Source organism: Lonchura striata, chromosome 4 (genome assembly GCF_050655825.1).
Source record: "Lonchura striata isolate lonStrDom1 chromosome 4, ASM5065582v1, whole genome shotgun sequence".
In the NCBI taxonomy this organism is placed as follows: Eukaryota; Metazoa; Chordata; class Aves; order Passeriformes; family Estrildidae; genus Lonchura; species Lonchura striata.
The window spans coordinates 75,229,943-75,251,358 of NC_140706.1; the positions used below are offsets into that span (position 1 = coordinate 75,229,943).

General features: G+C 40.7%; 2 protein-coding genes across 19 annotated transcripts in view; one reads left to right on the forward strand and one right to left on the reverse strand.

The window, feature by feature from the left end:
* Positions 1-14,530, forward strand: part of LOC144248494 (uncharacterized) — a 37,128-nt gene extending 22,598 nt beyond the window's left edge. For 8 of the 15 annotated variants that reach the window (XR_014955019.1, XR_014955011.1, XR_014955012.1 and 5 more), the window contains 3 exons: positions 33-13,075; positions 13,330-13,407; positions 13,912-14,530. Coding sequence is in view for 1 of the 15 variants with exons in the window: in XM_085578455.1 (XP_085434581.1) it covers positions 33-36 (4 nt within the window). In the remaining 14 variants the exon portion in view is untranslated. The remainder of the gene's footprint in view (positions 1-32; positions 13,076-13,329; positions 13,408-13,911) is intronic. The other 7 variants (XR_014955018.1, XR_014955016.1, XR_014955015.1 and 4 more) reach the window with 7 other exon arrangements.
* LOC146767734 (uncharacterized) lies at positions 3,335-20,406 on the reverse strand. 4 transcript variants are annotated; one of them, XM_085578460.1, is made up of 6 exons: positions 20,248-20,406; positions 19,667-19,741; positions 19,454-19,545; positions 13,904-13,957; positions 9,385-9,439; positions 3,335-7,347 (listed from the first exon to the last, which is right to left on the reverse strand). In XM_085578460.1, exons 1-5 carry the CDS (start codon positions 20,343-20,345, stop codon positions 9,417-9,419), a joined length of 342 nt encoding a protein of 113 aa, XP_085434586.1. In that variant the 5' UTR covers positions 20,346-20,406; the 3' UTR covers positions 3,335-7,347; positions 9,385-9,416. The 4 variants fall into 4 exon arrangements, with proteins under 4 accessions (XP_085434586.1, XP_085434584.1, XP_085434583.1 ...); XM_085578458.1 differs by lacking the exon at positions 9,385-9,439 and having other exon boundaries at positions 3,335-6,202; XM_085578457.1 differs by lacking the exon at positions 9,385-9,439.
* Positions 20,407-21,416: the final 1,010 nt, after the last annotated feature.

The window sequence follows — 21,416 nt, forward strand, 5'->3', positions numbered from 1 at the left end:
CATGCAGTGATGTTTGGTGTTCTCGATTGTAGCTGAGCACGGGACCACAGCCCGGTGACCATAGGACATTCCCCGCAGGCGAGGCAGCCTCCATTGGCACGCGACGTGGATTCTCATCCCCAGATGCCAGAGAGATAAGTGGAGGGCTAAGGCCCACAGAGGGGGTGAAAGTGGGGTGCTGGGAGGGCCTTTAGGATCAGCTTTGGGGGTGGGGATGTGCAAGAAGTGTCCCCTTAGGCCAGCTAAAGGGAAAGTGTCTGTTTTGATCACAGTGCTGAGGTGCTCAGGGCAGAGCAGTTCTGGTGTGTGTCCTGTCACTTGTCTCTGGTGCACTCTGTGTTCTTTGGGTCTCTCGGTCCTTTCTTCTCCTCAAAAGCGCTCTCTCCCTGTCCTGTGTCACGGGTGTCTGCACGTATTTGTCCCACAACTGCTCTGCCCTGCTGCATAGCCTGTAATAGCACAAGTCCTGGGGACTTGAAATTTGTAATGCAGGGTGTAGTTGGGCTCTAGATTGTATCAGGAGATTGACGTAACATGTTTGGTGATGCTTAGTTGTCCTCCTTCTGCCAGGCCCTGAAGGACTCCCCCTTCCCCCCCAGATCTTCATTGGGAAATCCCCCTGACCCCTGTGACCCCCCAAAACGATCCCCCAGGGATCCACCTTGAACTCTCTGGGACCCCCTGAATAGTCCCCAGGGATCCCTGAGAATCCCCAGTGGCCCCCAGGACACCCTGGGCCGCCTCCCCAGACCCGCTGGGGCCCCTCCCGGTGTGACAATTGAGAGACCCCCTCAAGCACTCCATGCCCCCCTTCCGGAATCCATCTGGGACCTCCAACCCCCAGAGTGGCACCCCTGGGACCCCCACATCCCTTCCCGCCCTCCCCGAGAACCCTCAGAGCCTTCCCATAGTGGCAATAAAGGCTCAAAGCAGTTACAGAACCACTTCTACTGTGTCCCGTACCTGCACTGGGAACACTGGGAGGGACACTGGGAAAATCAGGAGGGAAGCGGGAACATTGGGTAGCACACTGGGAGGGAACTGGGGCAGCTGGGAGGACTCGGGGACTCCTGGAAGCGATCTGCCATGGAAAAGGAGACAAAGGGAGCTGATGTCATCCCAGAGCCACAGGATATTCCATACTGAGACCCCGGGGCCACCCAGGACCACGGCAAGAGCAGCCAGGCCAAGAGCCGGGGGCAGCTTTGGTGTGGGAGGCATCTGGCATCCCATTCGGAATTTCAGGAGGCCCAGTGGTGGGCACAGGGCCATGAGCACAGACAGCGGTCCTTTTACCTGGGAAAGAAAACTCGCCAGTCCAGGTTCCTGATGTCAGTTTGTAGGGCTCCCTTGGGACTCTCAGGGCAGCACAAGTTTGAGGCGGGGACAGCTTTGGTCTGGGATACGTTCTTTGATATTTGGATTTTGTGAAGTCAGGGGCCAGCTGAGGGCCAGGGGCACCTGGGCACATACTCTGGCCCTTTTCCATGGGAAAGAAAACTCACCAGTCCTGGTTCCTGATGTCAATTTGCAAGTTGTACTTGGGATCTTCAAGGCAACTCCTCATCGACATGAGGGCAGCTTGGGTCCACAACACCTCCTTCTTCATTCAGATTTTCAGGGGGCGGCCCTTCTTTCGGGGCCCCTGGCTCTTGGACTCTGTTGCTGGCCCTATTCTCTGTGAAACACGGCTCACCCTCTACACTTCCTGATGTTGGTTTCGAGGAGGTGCTTGTCTCTTCCAGGGCAGGCAGAACTCTTGCTGGCAGCAGTTTTGCTCCAGGATTAATCCTGTGCCATTCAGAACGAAAAGATGTTGAAAGTCACTTGGGGCCACAGACCTCGTGACCTGACCTCTGCCCTTTTTCCCTGTAAAACCAACCTCACCCTCCCTGTGTGTTGATGTCTGTTCACTCAAGGCGTGCTGCTCTCCAAGGGCTGCGGGAGTTTCTGGTGTCGGCAGGTGTGGTCTGTGAGAAATCATTCGCTGTTTGCAATTTTGGAAGCGCAATTCCTGTTTGGCCAGGGGAAAGACTGTTAATTATCTTTGAAATGAAAATCTGGCACCCCATTGTTTAAGGGTCTGGCAAGGGGCTGTGTAGGGGAGGGAACACCCCACAGGACCTTTCTTCACCTCATCCCTCACTCCTAGGTGTAGCAGCTCCCTGCGTGAGCAGCTGCTTTCAGTGCAGCTACCTGGGCACACCTGCCAGGAGCTATGGTCGGAACATCCAGCAGGGACCAGGGAGCAGCCGGACCCACCCAGGCACGGAGCATCCCTTGGAGAAAATGCCAAGGGAAGAGCCCTCTTGCCAAGGGGCAGCACCTGAGCAGGCCAGGCAGCATGTGGGGTTCCACGGGAGAGCTTTCAACTTTCCCCTTTTATTATGTCAGTCCTCCCCTAGAACCCCCAGACCTTCCACAGCACTCCCAGAAAAAAGAGGGGTTATGGAGAGAAAAGGGGTTTCAAGTATGGGAAAAAGCTTCCTTTTCCGTCATTTCTTGCGTTCAAATAATGAGGAAACGCACTTCCCCTGCAATTTTAATGGTCTCATTTGAAAGAGTCCCTGCCTTTTCTATGCTGTTAGGGGTGCTAATTGACAGGGAATCCCCATATTCCATTTTTTTCCAGTTTAAATAGAGGGGGGAAACCTTGACAGTGTCGTTTATGGGTTTGAATTAAGAGTAACTATTTTTGTTGTCCTAAGGCTTAAATTGAGGGGGAAGCCCAGCTATCTCTCTTTCTTAAGGGTTTGGATTGAGGGGAAAATCCCTCTGTCTTCATCACTGGAGAGATTTAAAGTGAGGAAAGCCTCTCTTTTCCCAGTATTCAAGGGATTAAATGAAAGGGCAGAAGCCATTTATTTGCCACGGTATCCATTTCAGTGGAGGTAAATTCCCCATTTCCTCATTTTAAGGGATTCACTTGAAGGAGGCTCTTTTAAAATGATTTTTCAGCATTTAAAACTACCTTTCAGGGCACTTCTTTCTGTGCCCTAGGACTAAGTACCTCAGAGAAAGGCAAGCCTAGCACATACTTAACCTTTATGCTGCCCAGGAGCCTATTATTTTTCTTATTTATAATGTAGTTAGTCCTAATTAGTAACCCCAAGAAGAAGACTTAGACTGTTCATATAATTAGTATTTTTCTCCACCCTTAGTCTCATGTTGAGCACTACTTAGTAGTCACTGAGGAATAATTATGTAAGTTAACAGCAAATTACCCAACTTATCTAGATATGCTGCCTAAAAACAAAGTTTTATTTCTTACCAGTTTTTTTGCCCTTTCGCTCCAAGTAGTTGTAGAAAAAAAAGCTGTCATTTCCCTGAAGAGTTTCCTTCTATATCCAGCCCTTTATTCCCCTTGAATTCAAGCCAGAGGAGCCGAACAGCTGCAGCTGCTCTGAGGGCTTTTCTACTCGGTGGGGTTTGCCCCTTCCCTTTTCCTGGGTGCCACGGGAATGAGCGGCGGGCCCAATCAGGGTATATTAAGCCCAGCCTTTGCCAAGGGGCTTCATTCCCTCAGCCATTTCACACTAGTCCTAACTTCCTTTCAGATGCAGACAGTTCAAATCTGTGGCAGAGAGCCCCAGTCCTGGGTGAGGGTGCTGCCATGATCAGGTCAGTCATTGTTTGCATTTGCAGGGGAAGCCTAAAGGGTGACCGTGTTAGAGCAGTGTTCTTTGCCTTTATTTTTAGGAGGTCCAGGCAGATAGCAGCAGTCAAGGCCCTGTGTGCCAGGTGAGCAGTGGACAGAAGGAGTTGTTCTTGCTCAGGTTTCAGGTTTTGGTGCAATTCTAAGCATCCACTCTTGGTTACTTTGTTTTATTTTAGGCAGTCATCTTGCAAGATGTCCCTGGTCCGGATGTCTGGATGTCCAAGGCCAGGTGGGTGCAAGCGTAAGGTCTGGGTGGGTGTGCTTTTCAGGTCAGGGGGATGTTGTTTTCACAGTATCTCAGTGTGGGTTGTTTTGCTTTGTTTTTTTGCAGGTGCTGTCGCTGCCCTAGCTGTGTGAAGGAACAGAGGCGAGCGGGTGAGTTGGCATTTTGGCACAGTGACTCACAGGTGACCCTTATGCAGCAGCATGCTAAGTGTGTACCCTTTTGTTTTTCAGGTATCCTCCAGGCAGCTTGTGGAGTCAAATTGAGACTTCAGGTGAGCCGGGGCAGCGGTGTGTCGGAGTTTCGGGGATTCCTCTTTTCGTGGGCACTAGTTGCATTTTCTGTTTTGTCTTAGGTACCCTGAGGAGGAGCGTAGCTGAAGTTTGGAAACGGCAGCACCGAAGCTGATGCAGAGAACGTCTCGCCGTCCACATCCAACTGACATTGGATTCCATCCGGTTGTCTTGCAAAAGCCAAGTGCTGGGGCCAGTAGGTGGGAGATGGGGGGAAAACCTTTACTATCACAGGAGGCTATTTGATGTTAGCTTGGAGAATAGGCCCATAGTGGGACGGGCCCCTCGGGAGCAAAGGGAGAGGGTTTCTCCTCAGCCCCCCCAGAGTCTTCGCTGGGCAGGGCAGTTCCGATCCCTCTCTGGTTCTCGTGACGTTCGCATCGGCGGCCTTCTTTGACTCTTGACGTTGTCGTGGATCTCTTCACCATAGGAGCCCGCCTTCATGTCTGGAGCTATAGCTACAGTCACCCTGTAGTCATTTCTTCCTTCTCTAGGCCTACTGAGCTTCTTAGGCTTCCTCTTAAGTGCTTTGGCACTAACATCTTGAAAGGAGTTGCATGTCATCATCAAGTGCTACTGCCCTAGGGCTTTCTTTTCTTTGGCATCATCAGCCCATGGCTCATCTTGGGCTAGGAATCTTGGGTCCATAAGGTGAAATTGCCAGGCAGTTTCCACTTGTGTCCGTGTCACGTTGTCTGTGTCCGTGTCACGTTGTCTGTGTCATAGGCCTTTGTTACATCTCCATGCTTTAGCAACATCATTTTGTGCCGTATTGGCCATATTTTGCTCACGTACCTTCCCGGATATCAATTATTCTGGCATTTTTACATATTTACTTTTTGGGTCCGGACGATGTACACGAGATGTTCTCATCCATCTTCATTCTCAGTTTTGGTAGCCCTTCTCATGGATTTCCGTACGGAGCTTATTAGCCCCTCATCACCTGACCACAGTAGTTCCGTAGCATCTGCCTTCTCAAAGGATATAGGGCTCAAAAATTAGTCTTCAGGAGAATTATATCAAGTCCTCACTTATCTTGTATCTCTGTCAGCTTACGTTGTATGCACTTATGATGCACCTACCTGTGTCGGCTTCTATTGTATGTGCATATGCTGCGCCTACCTATGTTAGCTTACATTGTTTGTGCTTACACTGTATGTACCTACGTTGGCTTATGTTGTTTGTGCTTACACTGTACGTACCTACGTTGGCTTATGTTGTTTGTGCTTATACTGTACGTACCTACATTGGCTTATGTTGTTTGCGCTTATACTGTATGTACCTACGTTGGCTTATGTTGTTTGTGCTTATACTGTACGTACCTACGTTGCCTTATGTTGTTTGCGCTTATACTGTATGTACCTACGTTGCCTTATGTTGTTTGTGCTTATACTGTATGTACCTACGTTGGCTTATGTTGTATGCACCTCTGTTGTGGCAATTATGATCGGAGCTGCCTTGCCCGGGCAAGTAGTCACGCTCAGGTAGAGCAGTTATAAAGCTTTGCCGTTCATCTGTTCTCTACGGGGTTTGGGGTACAACACTGATGGGCCCAGAGTTGGTATAGCTCCTAGCTCTCAGATAGTCAGTCACTGACCGCCTCCCCTTGTCTCGTAGGTCCCTGGGTCCCTACAGAATTTCCTGGAATCTACCATTTGACATGGAGGTCCTGCGGTCAGAAGAAGCGTTTAAGCATATTCTTCAGTGCAGCGTTTCACGTAAGGGTGGCAGCCAGCGTGTCAGCAGAAGAATGTGTGAGAGTGTGACTGTCTGTGTCTGTCTGTGAGAGTTTGTGTGTGCTTGTGTCTGCAGCTGTGTGTGTGTGTGGAGCAGATACAACCTTGTGTGTATGGCCTTTGCCTTTCAGGGGGGGTTTTCATCAGGCAGGAGGATTTTTTGGGAGTCTCCGGAGCGAGTTGCCGTGAATGTGAGTTTGTGCGTAACGCGAAGGGGGCGTGCACGTCGGCGGAGCGTTTGCGCCGTTTTTGTTCCGGGTGCGTCATAACAATAAAAGCGTTGTGGACTTTTCTGAAATGGAGACACGGTTATATTGTGTCAATATGTATTTGGCTTGTAGTACATTATATTGTTCTGTCTTTGCAGTTGTTCCTGTCTTTTGATGTATTTTGCTGCATGTAAATTGGACTTGTACTTTTGTGCCTAGGTATGATGTATTCTTTGTTGTATTTGTCTCTGTACTTGCATTTGTATGCATTGTTTCCCTGTGTATTGCTGAAGTTTAAGGGAATAAAGATTAATCAGCCCTAATAATGATGCCTCTTACCCTCTGCCCTGCCCACCATTCATCTCCTGTCTTTCTTTGGTGTGGTTGAGTCCTATCATTTTCACCCTTTTTCTCCCTTTGCCTCTTACTTTCCTCTTTAGTCTATTCCTCACTTTATCCTTCCATGTGTAACTCTTTGTCTCTGGCTGTGTTTTCCTTTGTTTCCATTTCTAACACATCTCTATGTTTCTCTAACCCTATTTCCTTCTCACCCTATTTTCTTCCATTCCTCTACATGTATTTCCCCATGTCTCTTTGTCTGTCTCTTTCAATCTAGGTTTCACTATGTTTTCTTCTTTTTTTTTTCTTTGTCAGCCTTTGTCTTTCTAACACTTGCTATCATTGTCTTTGTCTCTGACCCTTTTTCCTTTTCTGTCCAATTTTAACTTTTTTGTCTAACTCTCTATTTCTTTCTCTCTTGAACCCTACCTTGTGTTCAGTCTCTCCATTTGTTTTCCTGTAGGTTTTCAGCTCTATTTCTTCTTTTTCTTGTCTCTCTATTTGCTTTTCTCTTTCATTTCAAGTGCTTCCTTTTCTGTTTGTCTTTCACTCTTTTTCTCTTTACCCCACCTTTCTTTCCTCTTTCTTTTGCCTTTCTCTTTCCAATCTGACTTTTTTGGTTTTTCTTTTTATCTCTGACTCTTATTTTTCTTGCTCTGTTTTCTTCTTACTCTCTCCTCTTCCTTTTCTTCTTCTCACTCTCTTCTCACTCTCTCCTCTTTCTTCTCACTCTCTCCTCTTTCTTCTCACTCTCTCCTCTTTCTTCTCACTCTCTCCTCTTTCTTCTTCTTCTTCCTCCCTTCTCTTTTTCTTCCTCTTACTCTCTCCTCCTCTCTCCTCTTCTTCTTCCTCTTAGGCTAAATACTTGTATCAGACATTTTAAACAGGTCTTTTATACAGAAGTGAATACATTAAAAGAGAAAGGAAAAGAAAATAACTGGTAATATATTTCAAAAGTCAAACCAGTATTTAATTTCTGCATCAAGTATTGCAATCAAAGACACCTAAAAGATTCACCTTTCCATAAAATCAAGGTTTTAGTTATTGAGATGGTGGTTTACTTATTTAGGTGGTTGTTTTTTGTCCTTCTAACAGCTTGTATTTTTAACTGATCAGTCCATCAGCAGACAGACACCCTGTCCATCTTAACATAGGCTAAGATGGCCATAAAAATAGTGCAGGTGATGACATTGGTTAGCAGCCTTTTCTTCTTCATCATCATCATCTCACATTAACAAAGAGAGACGAAAGGCACAAGGAATTCAAATTATTGGCTTTGAGAACTGAAATAAAAATCTTCTTTCCACAATTAGCCTACATATAGTGGCATTAGAAATACCACTTTAAGTTCTGAAAGTACTGGAAGGAATTTATACCCAAAGGATCCTAATTCTTTGGTAAGTCAAAGCTGCCATTTGTACCTGTGAACAGTATCACTTGGAGAAAATGCAACACTTAGGAAGAGTTTTAATTGTTTTTTTCATTACTTGACTGTGTCATTTTTTCTGAAGTTTTTACAGCTTCTTGCATTCAAATGAAGGAAGATTAAGGCTGGATGGTTAAGGTTGTAATGCAGCATTTCAAAGTAATATTAGTGAAGATGTACTAGAAACTGCATTGCTTAGAAACCTATTATTTCAATAATCCTTTCTCAGAACTTCACAAAGGTCCTTTTATTGTGTCTCTGATAAATAAAATGTGATTTCTATTTAGAAAGAATTAAGGTAGTGAAGACTAACTAGAGAAGAACATGCAACCTTATAGATACTGAGGCAAAAAATAAAGCAAAATGGTTAGTTGCTGGTTCCAACTGGTATTTTTAAGTCTGTACGGCTAAGCATCTCTATCTTATATTTGTGATCTTTCTGCAATTTTGTATTTATGGGGTTTATGCCTGTTCAGAGTAATTAGTGTTGTTTACATTAGAACAAATACTGAAATACAAAAAATGAAAAGTTATTGGCAAATGGGATACAGAGTAGCAAATCTGGAAATTAGATGCTGCTGATATTTATCTGTAATGAAATTTGGCATAGGACCAGCAATAGCCAGAAGTAGGTAGAATATCCTGTGATACAGCATCTGAAATTCATCAAAACCCCCCCTCCAAATTACCTTCAGTATTGTAAAAGTTTCCATTCTTTTTATTATTTGTACTTTATTAGAGGCATCTTGTCAGTACTACTTTTTCTTAGCCTTATCCGGAGATGCTTTCTTATGTCTGACTCCTGAAAGCCTCTGTGCAGAACCAGAGTTCTGCAGAGCTTTTTCCCCTGTATTCCTTCCCTTTTCTGTCTTCCCAAAAGCTTTTGGGATTTTGGCTTTTACACCATAATTTACTTAATTGCCTTTTCGTGTCAGGTAATTCTTATGCATATAACATCTCATTTTTAACTACCTGCTTGGTATTGCTACAACATCAAAGAATTTATAAAATTATTCTTTGTTCTCTTATTAGATTTTTTGCTTTGTCCTTACAGAATCTTCTCTGATAAATAGAAGTGGTAGTGCTTTTTATTTACCACCTTAATTTCCTGCAGTAAAAAAACACTCTATGTTCATTAATCATTCAACGACAAAGGATATTCTGTATTGGAGCCAAAATTGTATACATTTCTAAGCAACTACAGCATTTTGCTTTATTTTCTTAAATCTGTTTCAGAGCTTTGATCAAATTGCACTCTCCAATTGTTTTCCAAAGGGTGTAATAAGAGAAAAAAAATAACCATTTTTATAACGAAATTTCAAGCAAATAAAATCCTTAAAGGAAATTTGATTCTGTAAATGAGGACTAGGAAGAGGAAGGTCATAAGAAGTTACATCATCGGAGTTTAACCATCCCCTTAGCACACTGATCTAAAACAGGAAAAGCGTATGAAAAACTGCAGAGGTGTCTTCTGAGAAGGTATATGCACATTTCACATACTTCTTGTTCTGTATCTTTCTTCTAAACAGTGATTAAAGCAGCTCCCAGTACAGATCTGTAACAAATTCATGAGCAAATCTGATAAAACGTGTCTTTGAGTAAACTGTGAACCTAACCTGACAACTAAGATAAATAGTTTGTCAGTTGATCTAACCACACCATTCTTTTCTCCTGTATCTGGTTTCTTTTCTTCAGAATTAACCCAGTACTTTCTCCCCCATCGTGCTTTACAAACAACCTCCCTATCTGCTTTTTGTGCCCTATGAAGCCAAGAGGAGCAGTGATGCACAGGAACACTGAAACTCCAATGTCTGGTCAACTAAATCTGGATGATGCTCTTTAGGAGCAGCAGAATGATTTTTCTAACTGCAAAAACTGTTATAATACCACTTATTTAAACTTGATTTCCTGTTCACTTGTGAATTGATTATTTGACCTTAAATTGTTATGGTTTTTTTGACCATAAAGCCAGTTCTGATTTGCTGAGTTGATGCAGTAGAAAATACTTATATTTACATTGTTCAGCTGTTCGCAGGTAAAGTTGCATGATTCAATAGCCACTGGACATGCTGAGTTCTGACTGGCGTGTTAAAATTTTTCTAATATGTGGGAACTCAAAATGTCTCTCAGACATTTTTAGAGGTTCCAGGCCTTGGTCAGAGGCATTCTAGACCCTGGCAGACAGCTGAAAAACAGCTGTGATTTTGAGTTTGAGCCATGGAATGAATTGCCAACTTTGGAGGTGGAACAAGCAATCACAAAAGGTTAGATAGTATAGTAAAAGTAGTTACAAAGTAGAGGGGAAATTTTTTTAGTATTGTACAGGGGGGTTTTCACTTTGTAGGTGGGGGTCAGAAGTTCTAAGATGGAGGAAAGTGGGCTGATCCTGTTCTTCCTCCTTCTTTTTCCTTACCTCCATGTTCTTGGTGATGTTGGCACTGACAGATCGGTTTAGAGTAGAAAAACACTTGGCAACTAGGTAGTAGGTATTGGGGAATAATTGTAAACATGTTATACGTAATATATCTTATAAAAGATAGCAGCAGCCCTGGGCGGAGAGGGAGACGAAGAAGGCAGCAGATCGAGAGGATGTCAGGGGGTGTGTGTGCCTCTACCCAGGCCGCTGATCAAACAGCCGCAGTCCAAGAACATAATCTGTTAGATAACTAGCGATAAACTGCCTTGAGACCGAACAGCTAAAGCCTGCGGAGTTTTTCTTTGGAAGCACGGGTTGGAGGAGGAATTTCACCACCACATGAGACCCCAGAGCAAGGCCGGGGTTCTCACAGTAATAAAGATGCACCCTTTGTTTATCCACCTTTGTCATTTATACATCCAGCTGTGAAGCTCTCCAGCTTTGCAGTGCTGTTTACTAGGACAATTGAATACCATAACTTCCCAAATTTTGTGTACGTGACCAATCAATATGCAGATTTTATAGCCATAATTTCACACACAGATAATTTGTTAATCGGGCTGCACGCTAAGCTGAGGAAAGCAACACAGCAAATAGTTTTTGCTTTTTTGATAGTTTCTGCCATGTCGAGCTCCCATTCTGTCCATTGGTAATGATTGTACCTCTCATGGGAGGAAATCTGACGGACAAACATACAAAACAATCCACTATTTGGCATAGAGGGAACTAACAACAATAACAGAAGTTTAATATTTTGCTTTCTTTGTCACCTAAGGGTGTGAAAGGTATTCTAGTTCATTGAGTTTATATTCTGCCGCTGATCTTTAGCTGAGGGACACAAAGATATATGTGTTATGCGTGTTTGCATATTTATGTGTTTATATATGCATGTAGATATAGACATATAAAAACACATAAATACACACAGGTGGGGGTGTATGTATATGTATGTATTTATATATATATATGCCTGAGGTCATATGTGTGTGGGATTCAGTTTGTGCTCTGTTAAACCCAGCCCTCTGTGTGTGTGTGTTTGCACCTCGTCCACAGGAGCTGGTTACAGTGCTGGCTATTGAACTGTTGTTGTTTTCAAGCTGTAATTTATTTGGTAACGATATACAATGTTTCACAGTGACAAGGAGTCAATAATGAATATGTTATGCTTTAACATCATAAAGACATCCTTAGGAAAAAGTCCCTGTCTTTCTCCAACAGTGATCCATATGGTGTGCTACTAAAAGGAGAAGATCTCTGAGTGAACAAATGTGAAATAGTACAGACTTAATCTTTATTGCTCTTTTCCTATCAAGATAGCCTTTGTTGTCTGGCCTATGAAGACACTGCAAGACTACTCACTCATACAGCATTGTTTTATTGTTCACTTTTATTTTCTCTAAAGCAGACCGGGGTTGTTTTTTTCTTTTTCCTTTGCATATGTCTTAAGAAGTTGACCTTTAGCTTTACTAATGCAATTAATAGTTTTTGCTTCCTATCTCCTATAAATGATGTTGGTGAAATAGGTCACCTGATTTCATGTTCTAGTAGGTACAGTCAGAGAAAATTCTGGATATGTAAATTATCATATTTAATTAGCATTATTTCTATCCTCTTTATTACACATTTTGCAATACTATTGATTGTTGGACCTAGAGTATCTTTTGTCCTCAAGCCACACACCTAGAAGTCACCTAAATCTTCATTTTTTCTGAGGATAATTCAGCTTGGAATAATTTTTTTAAATCTAGATTAAGAGTAAATAATTTAAATGGAAGTTTTGACAGGACCACACGTATAAGGTTTTGAAGTATTTCAAGACTACGAAAAATTGCTACCCTGTCATCTGACTTTTTAGTCTTTATCTAAGACATAAACCACATGTTTGTTTGATGTTTGATTTTTTGTCATAAAAGGAGTAGGTGCTTTATCAATAGACTTTATTTTAATCAATACTGCCTCGATTATTCCCTACATGAATCCAATTTTTATTTCTACTGTCTAGAGTGGGAAAATATGAGAAAGAGTTCCCCACATCAAATCCATCTGCATCATCTCAGAGGCTGCCTTCAGTAGCTTAAACATGACTAAACCCCTCCCACTGTTACACTGGAAAGAGTCTTGATGACTCAAAACTTTAAAAAAACCTTGTCGTTTTCACTCCATTTAAATGTGTCACTTTTAATAGCAAAACAAGTAGAGAAATTCCAATGTGAACTCATTTTAGAGCAATGACCAAGTATTATGAATATTTGACTGTATTTAATCTTTCAGCTCCTTTTCTTATTGCATCCTTAACCCTACTCCTGAAGGGACTTGGATTTAAATACAGTAGAATTTCCAGTGTTGAGCAAATCTCTGGTTTCATACCTGAAGATCTCCTTAGTTCAAAAATCCACTTTGTAATTAATTTTATTTATGCTGTGCAACTCTGCTTTCCCAGATATTAAAAAGCATATTGGCAAAGAATATGACATTATTTCTTGAATAAAATGACAGGAAGTAATGCAGCAAGATTTTCTGCCTTGAGAGTCACCTGACTTCTCCATTCAGTGACTTTATATTCCTATTCAGGGATTATTATACCTAAGAGATCCAGAGTATAGCCAAGAGAATAGTAATAGAGAAGTTCTAACTGTAATGCTGATTTTCTACTGTTTGTTACTATTTCCTCACCCATAAAAGGCACTTGTAATTAATTTTCTGTTCCCTAGGACCACCTGTAGAAGTAAACTTCACTATTGGTGATGAGATTTAAACACGAAGAAAAAAAGCTGGGTAAGTATGAAGTTGTTAAACTCGCTGTCACGAGACTGTATTGTTGAAGACTGTTACAGGGATGATGGGAGTCTGGGATAAGTTTAGCTATGAAAACTTAGTTCCATTTCATCAAGGAGGCTTAAAAGAAGACCCAAATTGGGTTGTTTTTTTTTGCTGTTGTTGTTGGGTTTTTTTTGGTTTTTTTTTTTTTTTTAAACTGAATATTTTTGGAAAAAATATGAAGTAGTTATCTCTGACATTTCTATTGACAGGTGGCCAAGACATGTCTGGGGAATCGTAATGATTCAACATCTCGTTTGGAAGCAGCAGAAACAGAGACAAGCTTTCAGGTATTCTCTTCCAGAGTAATTTTTGGGGTTTTACTAAAAGGTCTCATGAGATTCAGTTACTTAAAGTAGACTTACACATTCTTCACCAAGTTCTGTCTCAAAAGAGAAGACTACTTAATTCAGACTTTGACTGTGTCTGATTGTAATTGATCTGTTCAAAATTATTTCTGGCTGGTAACAATTTGCAAACTATTAAATATTTGGAAAGCTGGTAGTCAAATGAATTAGTAGTCAAATTACTTAATTTGACAGTGTCATGTGTATAGCCCTGGAAGCAGGAGTAAGGAGAGTTTTCCAAAATAATTAAATATTAAATACCTATGTGGTTGTTTATATATATATATATAATATGCAGTGATATGAAGCTGTATATAGCATCAGACTTGTATGGTTTTGCACTTAGAGATCAGGACACTTTTCTAGGGACAATTCCAATTTTAACAGACTTTTTTATTTCTGTTTATGTATATATGTATTCTATACACCATATTTTTACCTTTACAGAAGTTTCGCAGCCCTCCATGGACTAAACCTGAAGATGAAAAATCACCTGAAGAAAAAGAGAAAAAATACAAAGAATCAGTTAGTACACCAGAATAAAAACTCTAAATGCTGCTAACCTACATTGAAAAATGCCAATCACTTCCATTTTCATGTTCTGCTAGCACAAAGGCATGAAATGTCCCAGGTTTCTAAAGCATGCATTTTTCACTATTTTATGAATGTCTGTAAATTAGTCTATAACAGACCAGTTAGTACCTTCCAGCAATAATCCAAAATTGATGTTTGAAGAAGTGCTTTGTAATGCAGTCCAGTTTTTGAACTCTTGTTCTACCTTATCAGTAATTGTATACTATAAATTACCCATTTCGTAAACAACAGTCATTCTCAAGTATATTTCTCACTGTTTTATTTCATGTAATTTTGTGGCAGATTAGTTCTAATATTAAGAGGCAGTCAATGTGGAGGGGGGAAGATATCTGTGTAACCATATTTGAAGTACAATCCTTAAGTGCAACTGCAAAAAGACAACTGTGTGTGTGGGGGGTCCATGTATGCTTACCTTTTAGTAATTCCATCTCAAATCTAATTACTTACACAATAAAATATGCTTATTTTCTTCTTTCTTTCCTCAGTGCTATCTTAACTAGTTCATTTTTGAACACTGAAAAGCTGACAGAATTGGATTTTAAGGGATGGAGATGGAGAGAATCATTACTTTAAGGATTCAAGCAAAAAAAATGTGCAGGTGGTACTGAGTTACAGTGTCATAGCTTGGATGGCAGCCGTGGGAAGTCGGTTTCATCCCTTGTGTTTGTGCTGATCTCGACGGGATGGAATACACTTCCAAGGGGAAAGCCCTGTTTGGTCCACTACAGTTGGCCTTTGATCCCTCCATCGGGGAGGACTGATTGGAATCAGCTCTGTCACTCATGGATTCTTTCAGTTTCTCCTTAGTCACACTATGACAAGAAAGCAGAAAAGAAAGGGAGAAGAGAGAATTTTTCTTTTTTGGGTGCATGTCATTATTGGTCTAATTTAAGAATTCATATGCCGTATCTTTTTGAGATGCAAATCTTTCAGGAATGGTTGGAATAGTAAACTGCCTGATGCAATGCTATCTATCCCTAGCAAGAATTGTCTTAAGCATTTGTAACTTGTAAACTTCCACCTTGGTCTTAATGCACACCTCAGCACATTTTCAACTAGATTTGAAGTAGTTATAATAATTTACTTTGTCTTGCTTTGTATCAGTTTAAAAGCAAATAGACAAATCTTTAACTTAGTGATGCTCTGTCTTCAGTTTTAGCATTTAAGACTTTACCTCTCCTTCAACAGTCTCCTTCAATACCTCCTTGTCCTTGCTGGTGTGAAAAATGCATATTTTATGATTGGCTTTTCGCAAAGGCTATAATGAATATTCTATGTGTAATGTTAGAACGTTATGCTGTGTTAATTCACTTAAGTAGTGTGTTAAATACAGTTTTAGGTTCTAACCTAATGTTAAAATAGAGACTATGTATGTGGGGAAGTTTTTTTTTAGGAATGAGATACTTACTTCAAAGAACACCTAAATCTTCCAAAGCAGAGGAATTTATGGCTTTTATCAGAAGAAGTTAATTTCTTCAGGCCTTACTCAGACTCAAAGATGCCAGGGGATTAAAGGAAACAATTAACATACAACAAACAGAGTTTCTTGTTTAAAATAGAATGCATTCGTAACCATAAAAGATATATAAATATGCAACAAGTATATTAGTTTAAGGGTGATTCCTTTATTCACAAGTCATGCTTTTCGTAACTTAATGTCCGAGAACATCCGGACGTCCGTAATTCTTTACTTTTTTTATTGTCTTGTAATTGTCCTAACTCTAAACTTTAGTACTCTAGTGATATTATTATTTTTATAACCATTTTATTATTATTAAACTTTTAAACTTTTAAAAACCAAGTGATTAGCGTTTTTCACACTGGTATGAGTAATCTTTCACCCTGACATTTTGTGTGCTCCTCTACTCAAAGATAGATAGTTGCAGTTTCTCTGCCTTTTTTAAAACTAAAAAACCTCATGAGCTGACCAAATGATGACAAAGTACAGCTTAAGACTATCCATGTTAAGAGCCAAAAGACACGAAATCGTGGCTATGAAATTAATCAGGTAAGAGATATGTGGCTCTTTGCATTTGATCCTAAATCTTGCTGAAGACAGTCTGCTTTCTTTCAAAATTTTCAGTGGGCAAGACACTTGTGGTTTTGTCATATCTACAGCTGGCATTAATTTCTAGTGATGCTAAAAGCAGCATTTCTTTGCATGTGACAGACCTTAACTGAGAAGGTCACTGGAACTCTGTTTCAGTCACCTGTCAAGAAAGGATCTGCACTGCGCAGTGGTTGAAGCCCTCCAGCAGGACGAAAGCCAACGAGCACAATGCTTCCTGTAGCTTTAGAAAGAAGCCTTTGTCAGCAGGATCCCCTTCATCAGGCAGCCTGGAGTAGATACTATCCACAGGGCTCCTTGGCTGCCTTGGTCACGGGTTCTTGCCTACAGGCTTTGGACTTGCTCGTGGCTGTTCTTCAAACACGGCTCCTCACGTGGAATCCACTTCTTGGTGCAGAGGGCAATCCCTCCATCTCCCCTTCCTCCCCTGTATCTTCTGACCAGGCTGGAGCTCTCAGTAGTGACACTGCAGTCATGGGATTCAGCCCACCACATCCCAGAGATGCAAAAGGCCGTAACTTTCCTGCAGCACAGCGGCTTCCAGCTCCTCCTGTTTCTTGCCCGTGCTGCAGGTGTTGATGGAAGGCGCCTCAGCCTGCCTGTCAGCCGTGTCACCTTCCCAGAGGAACACCCCTTTTCTTCCTTTCTCACAATTTTCTGGTGTTTTCCCGCCAGCTTTTATTCCCTTGGCTTTCCTGACAAAGCCAACCCTAGACTTGCCTTGGCCTCTTACCACTCCCTGGCACTTCACTGCCTTGCATGCCCATCTCCCGCCTTGGATAAATGAGGTTTTTGTTTTAAATTGGTAACTATTTTTATATTAAGAGTTAATAATGTAAGGGCTTTTTAATTATATGGATTATTTGTAATGTTTTTTATTGGTATATTAAGTAAGTAGGTAAAAAATGGATTTTTTTGAGAAGTGCTAGATAAATACAAAGTATTTAAACTTGAAACTTTAGTGAAAGTTACTTAAATGTTTGTTTTAGGTTGGTTAACTGGTAAAGTGATATAATTAAAAGTAAATAAAGTAAATAGAGTAGAAGTATAATATTTGATAGAATTTTATACTTTGAAAGTTATTAAATAAGATTTTTATAATATTGATTTTTATATTTATAAAGAAACCTAAAGTCTATATATTTTGGTGGGTGCAGTACAAGACGTCAGGTGTAAGTTGCAATTCTTGCATAATCTACATTTGTATTTACATAGTGTAATTTATCTGTGTATTTACATTGGTGTTTTGTGGAGTGGTGAGTGTGTTTTTTGTGTGATCTGGTTTTATGTTCCTTATTGAAATTTACTTGGGTTTTTGTACTTGTTGAGATATAAGTAAACTTTATGTTTTGATATAAGAAATAAGTATTGTTAAGTTTTGTTTTATAAAATTGTATAGACTTGCAAGATAATGGTATAAGTTGTTATAATTTTTCAGTTATAAGCATGAAGAAATATAAGAATAAAATAATGTATGTAGTAAAGAAGAAATTGATAATAATTAGGAATTACTTAGATAATATCTATAATTAGTAACATAGGTGAAATTATATCATTAGTAAGTATTAAAAGATGGTACATTATTTTAGAGTTTTTAACAATTGATAAATGTTAAATTAGTAGTAAGTTAAATAATTATGTGTGGATAATGATTTTTTAAGTTTAAAATAATAAGTTTATTTGTTGTATTGATAAAGTTAAATTGTTAAGTTAAAATTATTTGAATTTTATTTTTGACGTAGAAAATATTTGGGTTTCCTGTTAATTATTTTATTTAGGTAGATATAGGGTTAGGTTATAGTTTAAATTTTAATTGGTGTATGTTACTTAATATATTTTTATATAATGTTTTTAAAAATAGTAGTTAAGAGTAAAAATGTTAGGATTAAAGATGAATCACATTATTTAATAATTGGATTTTTTAGAAGTGTTTTTAGAATATATTTGAATATAGTAAACTTTTTTTTAAAGATTTGAAAGTGGTTATGGACAGGATTGTGAGTTTGGATTTGGATATTGAGAGTGTGAAGGTGGAGGAAATGTATGAGAGAGCGATTACTTAGTGTGAAACTTAGAAAAAGAAATTAATGTTGTAGTTGAGTTTTATATTGAAGTGATTTTGTAATAATAACTGAGGAAAGTGATCAGATTAACAGTTTGGAGGAGGTTTTTAATGAAATATATTTTTTTTAGTCTTGAAAAATATTTAAAACTATGAGATAAATTTAGGTTAAATTATAGAGTTAGTGTAGAGATTAGTTAGAGAGTTAACTTGTTTTAAGAGCTGTAAAAGTAGAGAAAAAAAAAGTAGGAATTAGAAATTTTATGTAAGAGTAGAGATTGTAATGAAGAACAGAATTTTTGATGAAATTGATGATACAATACACTGTATTTTTTTTACTTCTGAATAGGTGTTTGGTAGTGTTTTCTTTTAGTTGTTTTAATTTGAGTTGTTTTATTTTTTTTAAGAATATTAACCATATACTGTATAGTTTAGAGAAGTGATTTTTAATAAAACTTAGGATAGGTTATATTAAATAACATTTAAATTTAGATTGAATGAATTTTGATAGTAAGGAATAATAAACTTAATTTTAATAGATAAAAAGAAACTTAATGTATTTATTTAAATGTATTGACATTTAATTTTGTTTGATTTTATTAACACTTAACATATTGAATGTTGTTATTTATAAATATTGAAGGTATTTTAAGTCTTTTGGTTTTGGAGACATTTTAGCTTGTTGAGTTAAGATTATTACTTATATCTTTACAGGGTGGTTTTATTTATTGGGAAATATGTTTCTCAGTAATAGATTTTTATTTATGTTACATTTTAAATGGTACTAATTTGTGTAGTGGGTTTTGTTAAATGTAGGATATTGATTAGATTGTTTTATATTTTTTGTGGGCTTGGACAAATATTTATCTATACAGTTAGGCTTTTCTATATTTGAAGTAAGTTTTGATGGGGTTTTTTTTTAAGAGTTATTGATTTAGAATTTTAAGAATATTTGGTGTTTGGAATAAATAAAATCGGGGGTTTTTTGGATACGGTCGAGCTGTATTTTTAGTGTTAGCAAGGACTAGTTTTGGTACGTTATTTTGATTTTTTTTGTTTGCTTACGGGGAGGGTCTCCTGTTAGATGTGGAAGCCTGAGACTGGCACAAGGACTTTTTATCTAATGCTTGATGAGTCTGTTTTATGGGGAGGAGGTGTTATTTTAAGTTTTATAAAATACACTGAGAATTAGTTAAAATCATGGAAGAAACATTATGGTAATTAAAGGGTGCTACGTTTGAAGAGCTATAAATCTTTTTAAATACCTGCTTGATGTAAGGTGAGCTTAATCTCCTTTTTCTGCCCCAGAAAGCATCGGGCACGTCCACATCGATGGCACCACCTCTGCCCACTGCTCCTGCTCCACCCGACCAAAAGCAAGAGCAAAAGTTGGTTGGGCTTTAAGAACTTGCAATAACTTTGAAGCAAAATAAATCCCATTTTCCCCTGTGCTTTTTCCTTTCAGGTGCTGCACTCACCTCTGCGGACACGCACCGAGCTCTCGCTGCAGGAACCCGTCAGGCCTCGGTGGCTGTGAGTTCATGTTCTTCTCCCTGGGGAAGAGGAGAAGAATGTGATTAAATAAGTAAATAAATAAGTAAATAAATAAATAAATAAATAAATAAATAATTGCTGAGGAATTGCAGAAATGTTTTCTGGAGCCTTTCCCCTTCGGTGTCCCTGTGCTGTGTGGGACACGGGCAGAGGAGCCTCGGGCTGGAAAGGGGCAGGAGAAAGGCAAAGGGACCCCCCGGTGTCCCCAGGGCACCGTGGGGACAGAACGGACACTGCGCGGGCACGGGGAGGCGAGGAGTGACAGTCTGGGCCAAAATCCCAGCTCACCCCAGGGAAATTAGTGAGGGACATTTTGGAGGGGAAAGCTGAGGTCACGAGTTCACCCAGCCCGGCCACGTTGTGTTTGCACAAAGAGGCACCAGAGGTGAAGGTCAATCCTGAGCCAACCCTGCTCAACCTCTAAGTCCCAGAATAAATCCTACAAGCTGCCCACTGAGGGACTAAAAATACATAAAAAAGAACCAAGAGCATTCCGAGAGCAAACCAGAAGGTTCCTGGGAATCCCGTTGCAGTGTTGTCACAGCCTTTTTGACAGAGCTGTAAGATTTTTATTTCAATGCTGCGTTTCTCTCCTGGGATCATTCACTCCGTGGGCTGTGGGGATTTTTCGGGTTTGAACTCCCTCACGGTGGCCCTGACACTGCTCAGAAGCTGGAGGAAGAGCAGAGCCAGTGCTCCTGGCAGGGGCAGGGAGTTTTCCCCCAGAGCAGATCCAGCAGCTGCCCTCCAGCCCGGCCAGGAGGGATCTGCTTTGGCTCCTGCAGGGACAGAACGTGTTCAGGTGCTCCAGGTGACATTCCAGCAGCCTCATCTCCCATCCCTGTTCCTGCCCCTCCTGCTCTCAGCTCCTGCCCCACCAGCTGTGCCAAGGGAATTTGTCCCACCAGCAGCAGGGGAAGGACAAGAGCTCCCACCCTGGCACTTGGATTGTCCCGCTGGGGGATGCTGCCTGCTGGGATTTAGATCATTCCATACATTTGGCTGCTGAAATTTCCCAGCCCAGGGGCTTTAGCACAAAGATTGTTCTTTGTATGGTGCCTGGATTTGGGGTTCAGTATCAGCTTTGCTAGTTCAGATGAATTATACCCACAGCCCCAGGTTCCCTGCTGAATTCCTGCTGGAATAACCTGACAGTGCCTCGTGGAGATTGGAAATTCCCATGCAGAGCTGCCACTTTAGCACCAGCTGTGTCAGGAACCAGCAGAGGTTCCAGGGAAGCTCAGTGGGATCAGGACAAGGACAGGTCTCTATTCCACAGAACTTGCTATTTAAAACCCTCATCCCCCAGCCCCAGGGATGTGTCTGGGGTCACTTGACAGAGTTCCCTGGAATTCAACTGATTTCACTCCCCGGAGCTCAGGCTCCAGTTGATGTTTTAAAGCAGGACAAGGCAGTGGCTGGATGAGCTCCCGGCCTGTGCTGAGGCAGAACATCTCTCCTGCAGAAGCTCAGCTCCTTTCAGAGCCTCGGCAGTGGCCTCTGCATGTCCTTTCCCCTCAGGAAAGGGATGCACATCCCTGCCTGCAGCACATCTCCAGTGGGACCCACCTGTGAGAGTTTTCCATCCCTTCTGCACCTCCAGCTGGCTCCCTGGAAATCTCCAAACATAATTGCACTCCAACCTCTGATTTCAAGGCATCTCCAAGGCTCTTG

Bases quoted from the DNA above. Each gene is read 5' to 3' on its own strand.
- LOC146767734 (XM_085578457.1), bottom strand. From the start codon at position 20,345: ATGATCCCAGGAGAGAAACGCAGCATTGAAATAAAAATCTTACAGCTC. The intron at 19,546-19,666 runs GTGAGTGCAGCA...CGGGTGGAGCAG, and splicing joins CTCGGTGCGTGTCCGCAGAG to GAGCAGTGGGCAGAGGTGGT. The intron at 13,958-19,453 runs GTATTTAAAAAG...CTTTTTCTTCAG, and splicing joins GCTCACCTTACATCAAGCAG to GTGATTTTTCATCTTCAGGT.